The sequence below is a fragment of the Hordeum vulgare genome, chromosome 2H (assembly GCF_904849725.1).
Source record: "Hordeum vulgare subsp. vulgare chromosome 2H, MorexV3_pseudomolecules_assembly, whole genome shotgun sequence".
Lineage (NCBI taxonomy): Eukaryota > Viridiplantae > Streptophyta > Magnoliopsida > Poales > Poaceae > Hordeum > Hordeum vulgare.
The window spans coordinates 663,261,771-663,281,661 of NC_058519.1; the positions used below are offsets into that span (position 1 = coordinate 663,261,771).

Sequence of the window (19,891 nt, forward strand, 5' to 3'; positions counted from 1 at the left end):
TGAGGTATCATGACTTACTTCGGGGCACAACTCCATCATTTTACTCCGAACGCAATAGCCCACCTTGCTGCATTCGTCACCCTTTGCGAGTGCTTTATCGGATGTCCCCCTCACTGGGGGCTCTTTAAGTACGTCTTCTCCGCTAGATCCCAAACCGTCAAAAAGCTTAGCCAGTCGGACGATAAGACCCATCTCCTCCAGCTCTGCGGGGGTTTAGGCTTCCAGAAGAAAACAAATAGTAGCTACCCCCCTCTCGAGTTGTCCGAGTCAGTTAGGAATTGGCAATCGACCTGGTTCTATAGCCAGGACATTGCTTGTCCGAATGCTTCGAGTGGGTTGCCACCGTTTAGCCTAGACCGTCCTGGCCCTCCCAGGAAGCTTGCGCTCTCTAAGGGGGAAAGGATACAGATCCAGCCTTTGGTCGACGCGCTGATAGCCGTCGTCCGCAAGGGAGTCACCGGCACGGACCTGCTGGAGACTTTTCTGGGTCGGCGCATCCAGCCGCTGCAAGCCCGACACCACGCCATGTGGCACTACGCGGGGCCTTCGGATTCCACTCGGTCTCATCTAGAGTGCGTGACCGGGGAGGCTGTGAGAGCGTGGGTCCGCGGCATCACAGGCGCATGTGACAACCCTGAAGGAGCCCGGCGGGTGAAGCCCTTCCACGCCGACAATCCTCCTCCGAATGAGGTGAGCACATCTTGTCGAGTGCTTTTAATCTCCTTAGACTTATCGCTTTTCTTGTCCCACCGCCTGACGTTGCAGACTGTGTTCTATGCAGGAGTGGACCAACTGGTATTCTGCCGTCTCGAACGGGAATCCAGCCGAGGAAGAGGAGGGCAGCCAGGAGGGCAGCGTGGATAGCACCGAGTACGTCTCCGACAGTGGGGAGACGGAGGAGGAGATGGAAGAGGAGGAGGAGGAGGTTGGGGAGCAGAGCTCGCCACCTCCACCATTAGAGCATCGAACTAAGCGCTGTCACGATCCCGCGGCTCCGCCGGCTCCTCCAGCGGCCCGGAATGCTCCGCCAGCCCCTCCCGTGGCTCCGAGTGCTCGGAGTGTGAAGAGGACCAGGGACGCTGCTGCCAAGCCCACGGAGCAGCCGTCCAAGGTGGCCAAACCTAGTGGGCCTAAGCCTCGGAAAGCTTTGCCTCGGATGAGGATCGCCGTTCCAGTCGCCTCAGCGTAAGTGTCTTGTTCTCCCATCTTCTTTCAGTATTTGATTGAACTCATGCTTATCCGTCGAGTGGATTTCACTCAACAGAGCTACTACCTCCGCCACCTCTGTGCCGCGCCAGGACGATGATCCCATGGACACGGATAACGCTGCCACATCCCAGCAAGGTACGTTGTCACGACTCCGAGATTTGTATTATTGTTTCGCGAGTGCTGTCTTTAATCTTGCCCTTTTTCTGTAATTTCATGTTGTTCAGTCAGGCTTCCTTCGGAGATGATCCATATGGAGGACGACGACCAAAGGGGGTCAGGGCCAGCTTTGGCGCCTGTCCTTGAGGTTGTCCCATCTGCTGCTACTCCCACCATGAACGCGCCGCCGACCGAGACGGTGTCCCTCGCGGCGGAACCGACTGGAGCGGAGCTCGGGATGCCCAAGGAGTCTTCTGTCGCGCCGGGTCCGTCAACCGTTCAATATGACGCCCGACACCTCCCGGAAGACCAGGTGGGGGCCGCCAAGGACGCCATGGTGCAGGTGGAGCTGATGGTGGGTGACGCCAAGGGAGCGTATGACTCCATCGCGTCTTTGTACAAGAAAAGCTTGGAACTCCGGGACGATATCCGAGTAAGTGCGCTAGTAAGTGTTTACTTTCCTCTTGTTACCCACTGGGGGTTTAAGTGATATACTCGGATACAATAGGATTATTTTGCCGTGGTTTCACTCCGAGTGAACCTAGTGGGTGTAGTCCCCGAGACTTCTGTCGAGTGCTTGCACCGGCAGTTGTCTTTATATGTATTTCCCGTGATCTGAACAGATCAGAGCTGATCTGCCCGAATAGTACCAGTGGGGGCAATGTAGCCCCCGAGAGTAGTGTTACTCAGCTCGGGTAATAGCATTCTCATAGATTTGTCTGTTTGTCATGGAGCTCAATAGGGCCGACCTGTTCGAGCTTCATGCCAGTGGGGTCACTCTTAGTGAACCCACTGGGTGTAGTCCCCGAGACCGCTATCGATTGCTTGCATCGGCAGGGGTCTGAAGAACTTTGATTGTTTTGTCATATGTGTCGATACTTTTTCCTTGTTGAATGTGTCTAATCCTCCCTTTGTGCTTATTTGGCAGAAGACTTGCGAAATGGGATCCGCGTACAATGCTCTGAAGGCTGAGAAGATTCAGCTTGCTGCGGACTTGGAGGCTGCTGTGAATGACCTGGCTGGTGTGAAGGAGGCTCTTGCTGACCGAGAGAAGTCTTTGGAGGAGTCTCGGGAGACCAACAAGGCATTGGTATCCGAAGTTGAAAAATTGAAGAGTCAAAGATCCGAATGGATGGGCCAGCTGAAGTTGATGAACACTCGGTGCATGGCGCAGGAGAAGTACGTCAGCGACTGGGCAAGGAAGATGGTTGCGCTGCTTGGTGGTAAGTTTTTGCCGAGCGCTTCTTGACTTTGGAGTTCACTTTGCGCTTACTTTCTGCTTGTCTTTTATTTGCAGACTTCTGTCGGGACGTTGAGGCTGAAGCAGCCGACATTGAACGGTCGGTTGTTCCGAACGTTCCACTCGGTGATGAAGCCAACCGGGACTTGCTCCGAGCGCATATTCGCCTTAGCGGGGTGGGACCTTTCGTTGGCCGCCTGAGACAAGTCATCGGCCGGATCGACAAGGAGCTGTGGCCTGATGACGATTCCCGGCAAGAAATAGATGGGTTGATGACTCGGCTCGAGGACGTCCCGAGCAGAGTGCAGGCATGGAAGAAGTCTGCCACTCGTTGTGGTGCGGGCGTGGCGCTATCTCTGGTCAGAGTACACTGCAAGGAAGCTCGCGAAGAAAAGCTGAAGACGTTGCAGGTCGCCAACACGAAGAAGCTTCGATTCGAAGATTTCATGGAGACCTTCCTGGACACAGCCACTCGCATTGCAGACGGAATCGACCTTGAGACCTTTGTGGAGCCTGCCAGTCCGGTTGACGCTTGAAAAACTTTATGGTGAACGCACATTTACCTTGGTATGCCGAGTGGTATCTGTATCAAACTTTGGCCACTGCTGTTGGCCGTCACATTCGTGGTTCCAGCTTTGAATTCAAATCGAAAATTTTGCTCTTCTTTCGCTAAGTTTTTTTTTGACATGATTTTGGCTCGTGGTTTTTGTTTGGCGTTTCTTGGTGAAGCCAATGGCAAACATGCGGAGCATGTAGTTGTCCGTTGTCTTCACATCCACATGAGCCTCAATGAGGGTCTGCCAAGTCTCTGAGTGCGCACTCGGAGCGAGCTTTCACTTAGGAGACTCTGGGTCGCGGCTAAGTCTCCGAGTGCGAATTTTAGTGCACACTCGAAATGAGTTGTTACTCATGTAGTTGTCAGTTGGCTTCACATCCACATGAGCCTCAATGAGGGTCTGCTAAGCCCCTGAGTGCATCTCGAATATAGATTCGGAGGAAGCTTTTACTTAGGCGACTCTGGGTCACGGCTAAGTCTCCGAGTGCGACTTTTAGTGCACACTCGGAATGAGTTGTTACTCATGTAGTTGTCAGTTGTCTTTTGTCTTCACATCCACATGAGCCTTAATGAGGGTCTGCCAAGTCTCCGAGTGCGCACTCGGAGCGAGCTTTTACTTAGGCGACTCTGGGTCGCGGCTAAGTCTCCGAGTGCGACTTTTAGTGCACACTCGGAATGAGTTGTTACTCATGTAGTTGTCAGTTGTCTTCACAACCACATGAGCCTCAATGAGGGTATGCTAAGCCTTTGAGTGCATCTCGAATATACATTCGGAGGCAGCTTTTACTTAGGCGACTCTGGGTCGCAGCTAAGTCCCCGAGTGCGACTTTTAGTGCACACTCGGAGAGAGTTTGTACTTAGGCGACTCTGGGTCGCAGCTAAGTCCCCGAGTGCGACTTTTAGTACACACTCAGAGAGAGTTTGTACTTAGGCGACTCTGGGTCGCAGCTAAGTTCCCGAGTGCGACTTTTAGTGCACACTCGGAGAGAGTTTGTACTTAGGAGACTCTGGGTCGCAGCTAAGTCCCCGAGTGCGACTTTTAGTGCACACTCGGAGTTAGTTTTTTACTTAAGCGACTCTGGGTCGCAGCTAAGTCCCCGAGTGTGACTTTTAGTGCACACTCGGAGTGAGTTTGTACTTAGGCGACTCTGGGTCGCAGCTAAGTCTCCGAGTGCGACTTTTAGTGCACACTCGGAGAGAGTTTGTACTTAGGCGACTCTGGGTCGCAACCAAGTCCCCGAGTGCGACTTTTAGTGCACACTCGGAGAGAGTTTGTACTTAGGCGACTCTGGGTCGCAGCTAAGTTCCCGAGTGCGACTTTTAGTGCACACTCGGAGAGAGTTTGTACTTTGGCGACTCTCGGTCGTAGCTAAGTCTCCGAGTGCGACTTTTAGTGCACACTCGGAGAGAGTTTGTACTTAGGCGACTCTGGGTCGCAGCTAAGTCCCCGAGTGCGACTTTTAGTGCACACTCGGAGTTAGGTTTTACTTAGGAGACTCTGGGTCGCAGCTAAGTCCCCGAGTGCGACTTTTAGTGCACACTCGGAGTGAGTTTGTACTTAGGCGACTCTGGGTCGCAGCTAAGTCCCCGAGTGCGACTTTTAGTGCAGACTCGGAGTTAGTTTTTACTTAGGCGACTCTGGGTCGCAGCTAAGTCCCCGAGTGCGACTTTTAGTGCACACTCGGAGTTAATTTGTACTTAGGCGACTCTGGGTCGCAGCTAAGTCCCCTGGTGCGACTTTTAGTGCACACTCGGAGTTAGTTTTTTAGCCCGAAGTCTGCAAACACGGAAGAATTTCGAATTGGCAAGAAATCAATCTGCTTTATATTACTTCAATGATACTTGTTCTTTACATTGTCTCCATCGGCGGTCATGTATAGAAGCGCTTCAGGAGATCTCCATTCCATGCTCGCGGCTCGTCCATTTCCCTGTCGAGGTTGTAAAGTCGATATGCTCCATTGTTCAGCACCTTAGAGATGATGAAGGGTCCTTCCCAGGCGGGAGCCAACTTGTGTGGTCTCTGCTGATCCACTCGGAGCACCAGGTCGCCTGCTTGGAATGTGCGACTCCTGACGTGCAGCGCGTGAAATCACCGCATATCTTGTTGATAAATTGTTGAGCGAGTCAATGCCATCTCGCGCTCTTCTTCCAGAAGATCCACTCCGTCTTGCCTAGCTTGCTCTGCTTCGGCTTCGGAGAAGAGTTCGACTCGTGGAGAGTTGTGAAGCAAGTCACTCGGAAGGACCGCCTCTGCTCCATAAACGAGGAAGAACGGGGATCGCCCTATAGATCTATTCGGAGTTGTGCGGAGGCCCCACAGCACCGAAGGCAGTTCGGTGACCCATGCGCCAGCGGCATGTCCAACTTCTCGCAGGAGTCGAGGCTTCAACCCTTGAAGAATAAGTCCATTCGCCCGCTCTGCTTGCCCATTTGTTTGGCGGTGTGCCACGGATGCAAGATCCACTCGGATTCCTTGGCCTGTGCAAAAGCCTTTGAACCTGTCTGAGTCGAAGTTTGTGCCGTTGTTGGTGATTATGCTGTGCGGAACTCCGTATCTGGAGATGATGTCTGTGATAAATTTGATGGCCGTAAGGGCGTCAAGCTTCTTGATCGGCTTGGCTTCAATCCACTTGGTGAACTTGTCGACTGCTACCAACAGATGAGTGAATCCTCCTTGGCCTGTTCTGAATCGTCCGGCTGTATCTAATCCCCACACAGCGAATGGCCAGACGAGAGGAATTGTCTTCAGCGCAGACGTTGGCTTGTGGGACTTGTTCGAATAGAACCGACAACCTTCACAACGGTCGACCATATCCTTTGCCATTTCATTCGCCTGCAACCAAAAGAAACCAGCTCTGAATGCTTTGGCGACCATTGCCCTTGAGGAGGCATGATGGCCGCAGGTTCCCGAGTGAATTTCCTCCAAGATTAACTGTCCCTCCTCATGGGAGATGTACCGCTGAAAGACGCCTGAAACACTTTCCCTGTACAACTGTCCATCAATGACGGTGAAGGACTTCGATCTGCGGACGATCTGCCTAGCTTGGACTTCGTCTTCTGGTAACTCTTGCCTCAGGATGTACGCAATGAACGACACAGTCCATTCGGGGATGAGAGCAAGAATCTCCATGATCAAATCAACCACAGCAGTGACCTCGACTTCAGTCGGATCTGTTGAGCTCTTCGGTTGTACTGGTTCCTCTGTAAAAGGATCTTCTTTTACTGAGGGGAGGTGTAGGTGCTCGAGGCAGACATCACTCGGGACCGGTCTCCGAGTGGATCCAAGTTTCGCCAATTCATCTGCCGCTTGGTTTTTCAGTCGGGGAACATGGTGAAGTTCCAGACCTTCAAACTTCTTCTCGAGCTTCCTTACTGCGTTGCAGTATGCAGTCATGGTGGGGTTCCTTACAACCCACTCCTTCATCACTTGATTAACCACCAAATCCGAGTCGCCATAGACCATCAGGCGATGGACGCCGAGTGTGATGGCCATGCACAATCCGTAAAGAAGAGCTTCGTACTCTGCCTCGTTGTTGGAAGAATCAAAATGTATCTGCAACACATACTTGAGTTTATCACCTTTTGGCGATATGATCACTACGCCAGCGACGGAGCCATTCAACATCTTGGACCCATCGAAGAACATGGTCCAATGAGCCGAGTAGATGTGAGTCGGTTGCTGTTGTTCTACCCATTCTGCTATGAAGTCAGCCAGAGCTTGAGACTTTATAGCCTTCTTGGCTTCGAACTTGATGTCGCAGTATAACATCTCCATTGCCCACTTCGCCACTCGGCCTGATGCGTCCCGATTGTGGAGGATTTCCGACAACGGAGCATCAGATATGACAGACACCGAGTGGTCTTGCAAATAATGAGCCACCTTATTTGTAGTCATGTGGATCCCATAAATAAGCTTTTGATAATGGGGATACCTCTACTTGGAAGGAGTGAGGACTTCGGAGACATAATATATTGGCCGCTGAACCTTGTACGCTTTGCCTTCTTCTTCGCGCTCGACTGTGAGAACAGTGCTGACGACTTGATTTGTAGCCGCGATGTACAGAAGAAGGGGTTCTTTACTGAGCGGGGCAGTAAGAACCGGCTGGGTGGAAAGCAGGGTTTTGAGGTCGTCGAATGCAATTTGGGCTTCGTCTGTCCACTCGAAAGTATCTGATTTCTTCATGAGTCGGTACAGAGGTAACGCCTTCTCGCCGAGTCGAGCAATAAACCTGCTCAAAGCCGCTAGGCAACCTGTGAGCCTTTGAACATCATGTATTCTGACCGGCCGCTCCATTCGGATGATGGTCCCGATCTTTTCGGGGTTGACATCGATCCCTCGTTCGGAAACGAAGAAACCGAGTAACTTCCCACTGGGAACGCCGAATGAACACTTGGCTGGGTTGAGCTTGATATCGTACCTACGTAGGTTGGCGAATGTTTCTGCCAAGTCAGTCAGCAGGTCGGAACCTTTGTGTGACTTGACTACGATATCGTCCATATACGCCTCCACATTTCGACCGATCTGGTCAAGGAGGCATTTTTGGATCATGCGCATAAAAGTTGCTCCTGCATTCTTCAAACCGAATGGCATAGTGATGTAGCAGAAACACCCGAATGGGGTGATGAAGGTTGTTTTTAATTCATCCTGACCATACGGACGGATCTGATGATAGCCCGAATAGGCATCAGGGAATGATAAACGTTCGTAGCCCGCAGTCGGATCAACAATTTGATCAATGCGGGGGAGCGGGAAATGATCTTTCGGGCAGACCTTATTGAGATGCTTGAAATCGATGCACATACGGAGAGACTTGTCCTTCTTGGGCACCATGACAACATTGGCGAGCCACTCTGAGTGGTGTACCTCGCGAATGAAGTTGGCTGCCAAAAGTTTAGCCACCTCCTCTCCGATTGCCTTCCTTTTGTGCGCGGCGGACCGATGCAGGCGTTCTCAGACGGGCCGAGAAGCAGGATCCACATGTAGTTGGTGCTCAGCCAACTCCCTGGGTACACCTGGCATGTCAGCGGGCTTCCATGCGAAAATGTCCCAGTTCTCACGGAGGAATTGGATGAGCTCAGCTTCCTATTTTGGATCAAGGGTGGTGGAGATGTCCGTCGGGGCAGCGGCGTCGTCCGTCGGGTGGATGTTGACTTTCTTCGTGTCTCCTGCCGACTGGAATGCGGACTCCGAAGCTTGCATCTTCGAACGCATCAAGTCAGCGGGGTCGGCGGTCTTCTTGTACTCATCCAACTCGAGGATAGCCATCTGTTGATCGGCAATCCTCGACCCCTGCTGCAGACACTCCTTGGCCCGCTGCCGATTGCCTGTGACCGTGATCACACCTTTGGGACCCGGCATCTTCAGCTTCAAATACACGTAACATGGACGGGCCATCAAACGCGCATACGCCGGATGGCCCAGAATCGCATGGTATGCACTCTGGAAGTCCACCACCTCTAATGTCAGCTTTTCCTTGCGCAAGTTCTTGTCGGAGCCGAAAACGACGTCCAACGCGATCTGGCCGAGTGACTTGGCCTTTCGTCCTGGGACGACTCCGTGGAACTGCATGCTGCTCTCGCTAAGTTTGGACATTGGAATACCCATCCCCTTGAGAGTGTCGGCGTACATGATGTTCAAGCCGCTGCCGCCGTCCATGAGGACTTTGCGCAGTCGGACTCCTTCCACCACCGGGTTGACGACCAGAGCTTGCCTCCCTGGGGTGGGCACGTGTGCCAGATGTTCCGACTGATCAAAGGTGATCGCAGTCTGAGACAGGAACGTGGGGTTGGTTGGGGTTACCATGTTCACCTCCCTATTCACCAGCTTCAGTCGACTCTTGCTTTCCACGTCAGCAAAAATCATCAATGTAGCATGGACTTGGGGGAACGGATCCTCCTTGTCCTCATCATCCTGCTCGTTATGCTTTTCACTCGGCTGCCCTTCGCTGAATCCTTGGATCAGGAGGCGACACTGCCGAGTGGTATGCTTCGGGAATATGGGATTGCCTTCTTCGTCCATCTTCGTGTGTATTGGACACGGCTGATACAGGACGGAGTTTCCGAATTGTTTCTTCTTGGGGGTATACTGAGCTTTCCCCTTGCCCTTGAACTTGGCATTCGTGACGGCTGCTGCATCTGCTTGCGGAGTGGATGGAGCTTTCTGCTTCTGCTCCCGATTGCTGTTCCCATCTCCGTCGGCGACTGCCTTATGCTTGCCGCTACGTATGCGGTCCTCTTCTTCGCCATTTGCATAGCGTGTGGCTATCTCCATCATCTTGCTCATGGAGATGTCGCCTGTCCGACCGAACTTGAGGTACAGATCTCTGTACCGCACGCCTGCCTTGAAGGCGCAGACTGCTTGTGTTGGAATTATGCCCTAGAGGCAATAATAAATATAGTTATTATTATAATTCCTGTATCAAGATAATCGTTTATTATCCATGCTATAATTGTATTGAATGAAGACTCATTTACATGTGTGGATACATAGACAAAACACCGTCCCTAGCAAGCCTCTAGTTGGCTAGCCAGTTGATCAAAGATAGTCAGTGTCTTCTGATTATGAACAAGGTGTTGTTGCTTGATAACTGGATCACGTCATTAGGATAATCACGTGATGGACTAGACCCAAACTAATAGACGTAGCATGTTGATCGTGTCATTTTGTTGCTACTGTTTTCTGCGTGTCAAGTATTTATTCCTGTGACCATGAGATCATATAACTCACTGACACCGGAGGAATGCTTTGTGTGTATCAAACGTCGCAACGTAACTGGGTGACTATAAAGATGCTCTACAGGTATCTCCGAAGGTGTTAGTTGAGTTAGTATGGATCAAGACTGGGATTTGTCACTCCGTGTGACGGAGAGGTATCTCGGGGCCCACTCGGTAATACAACATCACACACAAGCCTTGCAAGCAATGTGACTTAGTGTAAGTTGCGGGATCTTGTGTTACGGAACGAGTAAAGAGACTTGCCGGTAAACGAGATTGAAATAGGTATGCGGATACTGACGATCAAATCTCGGGCAAGTAACATACCGAAGGACAAAGGGAATAACATACGGAATTATATGAATCCTTGGCACTGAGGTTCAAACGATAAGATCTTCGTAGAATATGTAGGATCCAATATGGGCATCCAGGTCCCGCTATTGGATATTGGCCGAGGAGTCTCTCGGGTCATGTCTACATAGTTCTCGAACCCGCAGGGTCTGCACACTTAAGGTTCGACGTTGTTTTATGCGTATTTGAGTTATATGGTTGGTTACCGAATGTTGTTCGGAGTCCCGGATGAGATCACGGACGTCACGGGGGTTTCCGGAATGGTCCGGAAACGAAGATTGATATATAGGATGACCTCATTTGATTACCGGAAGGTTTTCGGAGTTACCGGGAATGACGAATGGGTTCCGGGAGTTCACCGGAGGGGGCAACCCACCCCGGGGAAGCCCATAGGCTATGAGGGTGGCGCACCAGCCCTTAGTGGGCTGGTGGGACAGCCCAAAAGGGCCCTATGCGCCAAGGATAAGAAATCAAAGAGAAAAGAAGAAAAAAGGAGGTGGGAAAGGAGAGAAGGACTCCACTTTCCAATCCTAGTTGGACTAGGATTGGAGGAGGACTTCTCCCCCCTTGGTGGCGCAGCCCTTGGGGCTCCTTGAGCCCCAAGGAAAGCCTCCCCTCCCTCCTCCTATATATATGGAGCAATTAGGGCTGATTTGAGACGACTTTCCCACAGCAGCCCGACCACATACCTCCACGGTTTTTCCTCTAGATCGCGTTTCTGCGGAGCTCGGGCGGAGCCCTGCTGAGACAAGGTCATCACCAACCTCCGGAGCGCCGTCACGCTGCCGGAGAACTCTTCTACCTCTCCGTCTCTCTTGCTGGATCAAGAAGGCCGAGATCATCGTCGAGCTGTACGTGTGCTGAACGCGGAGGTGTCGTCCGTTCGGTACTAGATCGTGGGACTGGTCGCGGGATTGTTCGCGGGGCGGATCGAGGGACGTGAGGACGTTCCACTACATCAACCGCGTTCTCTAACGCTTCTGTTGTACGGTCTACAAGGGTACGTAGATCACTCATCCCCTCTCGTAGATGGACATCACCATGATAGGTCTTCGTGCGCGTAGGAAATTTTTTGTTTCCCTTGCGACGTTCCCCAACAGCTTGGTGCTCTATGACGTTCTCCACCGTGTGGTAGAGGGTCGTCCAGCGCTGGATGAAATCGCGCAGGGGCTCGTTCTGCTTCTGGACACAGTGTTGGAGCTCCACGAGACCAGCAGGGCGCTTGCACGTACCCTCGGAGGTCTTGATGAAGACTCGGGACAGATCTGCCCAGCTGTAGATGCTTGACGGAGCGAACTGGTTCAGCCAAGCTCGCGTCGAGCAGTCGAGCATCAGGGGGAGATGTTTCATGGCGACCTGGTCATCTCCGGGGCCCGTAAGGCCCACCCCGCAGAGGGGTGCGCGAACGGCGACGGTGTTCGGGATTCCTGGAACGGCTGCCCCCTTTGCGTCGCTGATGAGAGTCGGGGCTGAAAACCGACCGATGCGTGTTCGCGTGAACAGAACTGTTGTGGATCCTGTTGTGCGACTGGAAGACCGCCGAATTTTGCTGTTGCGCCGTATGCAACAGGGCACAGATCTGCTCGATCCCTCTACCAGCCTCTGAATCAGTCGGTTGGAGGGAATCGGCTATCTTGGCAACGGCAGCCAGGTTGAGGACGAGTGTGCGGAACACCTCGACGTTGCTCTGGTGAGTGCATCGACTGGCAGAACGGTGGTGTTGACGACGAGCGCCGGATGATTCGCCGACCTCATGCTCGTTCGGACCAGTTTGGAGGGGACTTTCATGGGAATCGGCCATGAGAACTTTGGCTGCAGGCCCGCGACCCAAGTACTCGGAAGGTAACTCGGTCGGAATTGAGTCCAAGCACTGGGACGGCGGCGCGACCACAACCGAATCGAGGACCGCCACTTGAGAGGACGCGTTCTGTCGCGCTTGGGCGTGTCGCACCCAACGCTGGAGCCGCGGACGGCGGGACCGCTTGTTGCGGCGCGTGACGGGGGCGAAGATCGACACCGGGGCCGATTGCTGGAGAAGAAGGACGCCGCGGGAACTGGCACGGAAGTGCGTAGCCCCGCGACTGGGTAGCGCCTCGACATCGAGGGGCGCATCCCGAAGCCATGCCGAATCGTCGACGATGAAGGAGAATGCGCCGAAGAGGATCTCATGACCCATGCACAAATCTCCGCCGGACGACATGATGAAAAGATGAAGTCGCAAACTCGCCGGAAGTCGCTTAGACGCCTGCCCCACGGTGGGCGCCAACTGTCGTGGGTATAAGTCTGAAAGTAGATGTGTAGGGTACGAAAGGATGGGCAGAGCCTTAGCTACAGCGAGGATGTATGAGTTCAGGCCCTCTACGGTGGAGGTAAAAGCCCTACGTCTCAGTGCTCTTGGGAACTTAGCGTCGAGTGGAATATAGGATTACAGTAAATGCCAATCCCTGCACCAGTGGGGAAGGGCGGCTTATATAGAGTGCGCCGCCCTTCATAATGGCCCGGTGGATAGGGGTGAAATAGTGGTGATTAAATGCATATGTTACAGGTAACGTACGCCTTAAATGTTAATAATGGTGTATGAAAACGTATGACCGTTGCCCTCCTGGGAGGTTACGAGGTACAGAGTGGAATCCAGTCGGTACGTTAAATACGCTCCGAGTGCTCGTCACCGACGTGATGATGGGGAAGTCTTTAGTTCAGTCGTAACTGTCTAAGAGCATTGTCTTCTATGAAGGGTAGTCTTTGGGTAGGACCTATAGGACAGGCCTATGACCCTACCCTAGGACTATAACCGCATCAATGGATGAGTTATTTTTAGCGTGCATAGTTTTGTTATTTCCCATCGTAACGCACAGTCATATTCACTAATACCACATAAAAAAGCCACAGGAATCTGGGAGATCCTCTGATCATAAATGCCACGGGAAGGTTGGCTAGTGTAACCATCCCGCCAACAAACAAGCACGGTTGTGCTAGTATCTTTATCTAATAATAAAGAGGCTATTGCTTCCGTCAGAAAACCCATTGAGGTGATTTTACAAAAAAGTCGTTACTGTTTATGACATTAAACTCGTACTATATATTAAATATTTTTTTAAATACGCATATCTTTTAAACCGTAACTCCAAATTTAAGATATTATACATGGAATTTGATTAAAAAAATATGTAGAATTTAAATATGATATTATTTTATCTGTTAAACATTTAATAAAAATACTATCTAGGGTGCAATCTTAATAAATAAGTCATTATTCGTCTTTCTTTCATACCGGTACTCATCCGGGTTGGGGATGAACACGTCAACAAAATCAGGATTAGAGATGAAACTGAATGTCACTTGACTGATTCTTTGTACGTATTAAATCTACATGCAAGCCGTGTTAAAATAGAAGACCTGTGAAATTTTGAACTGCATTTTTGTAGGATAAGACCATCTTTATTTGTATCGTAACTATAAATTCTCAAATTATAGACATTTTTTATAAATTAAGAGCGTGTGCCGTGTGGTATTTCTTTATCCCGTTGCAACGCATGGGCCCTTTTGCTAGTTTTAACCTATATGCCTTTTATTCATTCTTTTCTCTTATTTTTTCGTTTCCTATTTTTTTGCTTTCTATTCTTTCTTTTTTTCTTTGCTTTCCTTTTTTGATGAAGTGTCGGCAATTACGTGATTTTTTTTCTATTGATGAACTTTTTTAAATATACATGAAGTTTTTTTGAATTTTTATCAACTTTTATCAAATTTAATGATTTTTTTAAAATTGAATGAACTTTCTTTTCTAACTGATGAAGTTTATTCGAATACGATGAACTTTTTTCAATATACATGAACTTTTTCTGAATTTCTATGAACTTTTATCAAATTTAATGAATTTTTTTAAATTGGATGAACTTTTTTTCTAACTGATGAAGTTTATTCAAATACGATGAACTTTTTTAAATATACATGAAGTTTTTTTGAGTTTCTATGAACTTTTATCAAATTTAATGATTTTTTTGAAATTGGATGAACTTTCTTTTCTAACTGATGAAGTTTATTCGAATATGATGAACTTTTTAAAAAAAACATGAACATTTTTTGAATTTCTATGAAATTTTTTCAAAGTAAGTGATATTTTCTCAGATTTAATGAATTGCTTTCAGTTTTTCAAGATCAATGAACTTTTTGAAAAAAACATTGTTTTTTTTCAAAATCAATTTTGAGTGAACTCTTTCTATAATTCGATGAACTTTTTTACAAAATCATGAAGTTATTTGAAGTTTGTTAACTTTTAAAACTGTATGAGTATTTTTGAATTCATGAATTTTTCGTTTTCCAGTTTCTCGTAGTTTTTTAATGATCAAACACACTCTACATGGGCCGGTCCAAGAGGAGGGCGCTACAGGCGCCAGTTCCAAAAAAAAAGAAAAAAAGAGCCAAATCGAGCCGTCGCCGCTCCGCTCCGCCAAAAGAAGGAGCCTCCCCACATCATAAAAAAAAGAGCCTCCCCGTAGCCCACCGCTCCCCCTACCCCATCGCTGGCCGCTCTCCGCTCAAATTCATACATACTTGCTTGACTCAATATGGAAATCTCTTGTACGTATAAATTATTTTTTCCTCATTCATGGATTGTAACATCATGTTTGTACAATTATACAGATTAAATCCAGAATATTCATGGGGGATTGGATGATTTGCTCCACTTTACAAGGGGTTGGATGATTTACCCCAGTGTTATCTCAATGACCAGTGATATCTTGCTCTCTTGTTTGCTTGCTGGTTAGGTGATCTCCGGTGGTTGTTGTTTTAGTCCAATGATCACACTCAAATCCAGTCCCCATATTATTTCTTCCACTTAACGTCTTTTGTTTAAACGTGTTCTACTAATAATATGCTTGAAAGAAATCCCCATTGCATCCTTAGTCTGTTATATTGTGTTTTTTTTTCCTTTTCTCATAGCCTCTATTTTCTGTTATTACTTACCTTATTACTAAACTATTTCCATGTATGTTGTTCTTGCAATAATTTTTCCTCTATTTTCTGTTATTAGTTACCTTATTACTAAACTATTTCCATGTATGTTGTTCTTGCAATAATTTTTCTTGATATTATCTGTGATTTCACGGTAAAGGGGTGTCATGTTTGTTTTGTAGATCCATGTGCTAGCACCTCTTTCTCTGATGTTGACAACCATGATGCTAATGGGTTTACACTTAGCTAATGTTGCATGCACCGTTGTGTGTTTTTGCTTCCGATTTATTTTTGGTTCCATTTTCTTTCTAGACAAAGAAACCTCTAGTTATAATTTATTTGTACAATATTGTCTTTGCTTCATTAGCTGTGCATTGCGAAGAGAACTTTGGAAACTTTGGTCTTGTTAGTTCTCGAGATTGTTGTATTCATTGGAGCTTTTTGGCATTGTATGAAAGTTTAAGCATTATCTACGTCATCAATTATATGGCTGACATTGCTGCAGTTATTTGCATCATCAATCATACGAATTACCACTAGGTGCGGCAACGACGAAGACGATGACCTCTATGCGCGGTGGAGACAAGACGTGCGACGGGCGCATGAGACTAGTGGATTACGGCACAGTATGTATACTGGATGAATAAACTTTATTTATGTTGGATGTATCGATGAACTGCATGTATATATGTGGATGTATGGATGAATTGCACTATTTTTTAAATTAAATCCACAAATACTTACTGGTGGTGTGCAAGTTCAGACCCATGCCGCCACTCGTAATAAGGCGCACAATACTAGTAGCCAGTTACCAGTGGCTAGTTACCGCGAAAAAGGTTTCAGTGTTGTAACAAGGATGTGCGACTAAAGCAAGTAGCGTCATGGGACTGCTGGCTCTGTTCCTCAAGCACCAAAGCCCATACTCTAGCAGCACAAATTGTTCTAGTGCAAGGATCCGAGTGGTATATATATGTAGTAACTCGGAATTGAAGGAATAAATTTTCAACATACCTGGATCCTCTCCATTTCGTGAAGCCTGTCAATTATGGCTTGTGCACTAGCTGGTCTGTCCTTTGGATGGTACTGTGTGCAATTTGAAGCTATCTCGTAGCATACACGTATTTGTCCGTAGACTGTGTCTTGTTGTGATCTCTCCAACCTATCAGTCCAACTTTCAAATACCTAAAAGAATAGCAATGGTGAGTTATGGTCTATGAAATGGATCAGCAATATCTTTCCATATAGGAATCTAAAATATGTATAGTATATACCGACCACATACATTCACGCAGCAAACAAACAGAAAAATTCTCTAAAAAGTAAACCATGTCCCAATTAATTGAAGTCGGATCTGTGACCATGTAAATTACACTTCAACATTTGACCAGAACAAGTACAAATAAAATGCAAAGTCCTTCTTGCAAACAATAACCTACTCCCTCCGTCCCAAAATAACTGTCTTAACTTTGTACTAGCTCTTGTATAAAATTGTACTAAGCTTAAGACACTTATTTTGGGACGGAGGGAGTATATGATTATATTTATTTGGAAGACATTTTCCTTTCCATAGTTCCTGCACATTTGTAGTAGTGCCAAGTTTCTTTAAATACTATCATTTTGTACCTTCAGAAACATGGGTACCTGTATACCTTTTAAGTTTCTATTGATTCCTCATAAGGAGTAAGTTGATGTTTTACCTTAGCAGATGGTAATTTTACAGGTGTGCTTTCAAAACGATACTATGCAACATTTCAAACTAAAATGTAGTGAAAATATGCGAAGTACAAGCGTGACAACTATTTTCAAGTCGACCCTTCTTTTTTTTTTTTTTGCGGAGAAAGTTGACCCTTCTTAGCCAAAGGAAATTGAGCTTTTATCTTTCTAACAATGGCACGTATTATTGTTCTTACATCCTCAATAGTTTGATGCGCCTTCTGTCCGGTCAGTATTTCCATGATAATAATACCAAGACTATACAAGTCACCGCTGGGTTTGATTCCACTCCCTTGAAAACGTTCTGGGGCCAAATATCCCCTGTATGAAAATATAAAGGTCTGATCGATTAATCTACAAAGAGAGTACAATTAAATCACATAGCACATATAGACTGAGCTTTCAAGATGAGTTTGCTAGCTTACGTTGTTCCTGATACAGTTTTGGTAAGCACTTGGCTTTGATTTTCATCTAAGCACCTTGACAGGCCAAAATCAGTTATTTTTGGTACCATGTCATTGTCGAGCAGTATATTGGCGGGTTTCAGATCCAAGTGAATAATACGGTTGTCATGAAGGTATTGCAGGCCCTCGCAGATCCCTTTGATTATTTTGTAGCACGTTTCCCACTCAAGATGTGTATCTATCAAGGGGAGAGGAGAAACCGGGTTTATAATTTGAGATGCTTGATGTGTTAACTTTTGAATAATGAATCTTATATACTTGTACGACACGTTACGCAATTTGTAGTACATGAAGAAAATAAAGAGAAAAGTTAGAGGCCACATGGTCGTACTGATATAGTTATCAAGACTCCCTTTAGGCATATACTCGAAGCACATCAATCTTTGGTGGACATCTGCCATGAGAAGTTTTTTGTCGCATCTTTCCATATTTCTTTGTCTGTCATCACAATATCCCAGGAATCTTACTACATTTTTGTGTTTTGCCCGTATCAGGCACTGAATCTCTTGGTCAAATTCTTTTTCATGCATATAAGCTTTTGACAGCCTCTTCACGGCAACCTTCTTATCGGCAACTTTCCCCTATTGCTCATAGGTGTTAGCATCGGTCTGGATTTTCAAGTCAAGCATAATCAATATTGGAATGTATACCTGATAAACCACTGCAAATCCACCGCGTCCAATTTCCATGTCATCGGAGAAATGACCTGTGATGTCCTCCAAAAGTGATAATGGCAGGGCCTTGGGCTCAGCTGTTTCCTCGACTAATATATGCTCTAGGTCTCGTAGTGCGGTAGTAGCTTTGTGGTCCATTTGTAGTCGGTAGGTTCTTTTCCCTAGAAACAAGAGCAAGGTCATCATGTATGCATGAGCAAATGTTTTAGCTGCCAAAGTAAGTATTTCTACAGAGGAGTACTGTAAGTTGCGGTTGCCATGGATGCGGCAAAATACAACTCGAATATTTCAAACAAATTTTGAATTCAACTTTTTAGCATATAATAGATAGTTATTGAACTCTTACGGTGCACAATCAATATGGTAGCATAGTGGTAGCGAATCTGTTGTAACTTCAGCGGCAAGGCACTAGCAGCAGCTATTATTTTCTCACACTTTGTCAGTTTTACTTTCAATGATAGACGGCGTTACATTTAGCTATTTTCAGCATTTAACTTCGAAAAACTCGATTTGTTTCTGGAGAGCCCAATTACCCCCCGCGGGGGGGGGGGGGGGGGGGGGGGGGGGGGGGTAGCAAGCAATGAGGATACCGTCTCCTCGTATCTGAATTATAGCTTCCGGGGTGCCTAGACAACCTCTATGAACAGTAAATTCAAACAAATAGAAGAAAAAAAACTAGAACTTTGCAACATCAAAGATAGTCAAACTTGTAGGTTTTTGCTAGTTTTCATGCCAAAATATCATGTAGAGAAAGGTGTACAAAGGAGTTTCAAATTTTAATGCTAAAAGTGTTGAAAACTTCAAGCTCTGAAATCTTTTTTGTGTTTAGAGCCCCTCGAATGGTTTTTTCACATGAAAACTTGCAAGCACTACAAAGTTTGATCATTTTTAATGTTGCAAAGTTTCAGATTTTTTAACTGTTCATAGACGGTGCGTAGGGAGGGAGCCGGGAGCTGATCATCCATTCTCTATACCCAAATTCGAAGTTTGCATACAGTATGAGCTAATTGGGGATTCTCCATCCGAATCCCCAATTACCAAAGTAGCTAATTGAGCAGTAATATCGATATACATATATATGCAATACTGAACGAATTAAGATCACTCACTTACCTATATACTCCTATTACGCAAAGACCTGATGGCTGCATGCATCGATTGATGCAGAGGCCGGGGGTTTTGTTCCTCCTTTTAAAAAAAACGCAAAGACAAGAAAAAGCAGCAATTTTTATTTTGACCGTCCTTGTTGTGCACGTACAGCTGCGACTCGAACTCTCTCCGAGCCCGTTATGTGTGGATGGTGTCCCTAGGAACTTTCAGCGTAGTCGCAGATTGATGGAAAGTTGATCTGCCAGAGATCTGCGAAGATTGGTGGAAAGTTGATCTGCCAGAGATCTGGGATCAATGGTGAATCAGCAGACGGCAGATCCCCAGTTGCAAATAACAAGCCAACCTACATATATGCATCTCAGACAGGATGTACACTACCTGAAAGCCTTGCTGCTTGCGGCCGAGTAAAGTGAAGACGATGGAGCTTCAGATGGAAGTGGAGGAGAAGGAGGGGATGCGAAATGGAAGTGGAGGAGAAATTGTACAATAATTGAGCTTCGCAGCAGCTGCGTGTAGATGACCATGTGTGGGTGTTTGGTGGGGGGGGGGGGGGGGGGGGGGGGGCAGCTTAGTTAGTGATGCAGTATGGAGACCTCGATTGATAAGCGAGTGGGCAAGGAACGCGCAGCGTCGGTCCTTGGGAATTGGATTACCTTTTCAATTACAAACAGATACGTAGTCAAGAAACAATAAATATACGACTGCAAAGGCAACGCATGAACAGCAGCTCATCTTAGAGCATGGTTCATAA

The 19,891-nt window shown here is 47.4% G+C and overlaps 1 protein-coding gene across 1 annotated transcript in view; it reads right to left on the reverse strand.

The window, feature by feature from the left end:
* LOC123428976 (FT-interacting protein 7-like) overlaps positions 1 to 19,615 on the reverse strand; it is a 51,974-nt gene extending 32,359 nt beyond the window's left edge. The window contains exons 1-7 of the mRNA XM_045113048.1: positions 19,519 to 19,615; positions 19,144 to 19,425; positions 18,007 to 18,191; positions 17,688 to 17,937; positions 17,318 to 17,534; positions 17,090 to 17,213; positions 16,191 to 16,361 (exon numbers count right to left, since the gene is read on the reverse strand). Coding sequence (XP_044968983.1) covers positions 16,191 to 16,361; positions 17,090 to 17,213; positions 17,318 to 17,534; positions 17,688 to 17,937; positions 18,007 to 18,168 — 924 coding nt within the window. The 5' untranslated portion in view covers positions 18,169 to 18,191; positions 19,144 to 19,425; positions 19,519 to 19,615. The remainder of the gene's footprint in view (positions 1 to 16,190; positions 16,362 to 17,089; positions 17,214 to 17,317; positions 17,535 to 17,687; positions 17,938 to 18,006; positions 18,192 to 19,143; positions 19,426 to 19,518) is intronic.
* Positions 19,616 to 19,891: the final 276 nt, after the last annotated feature.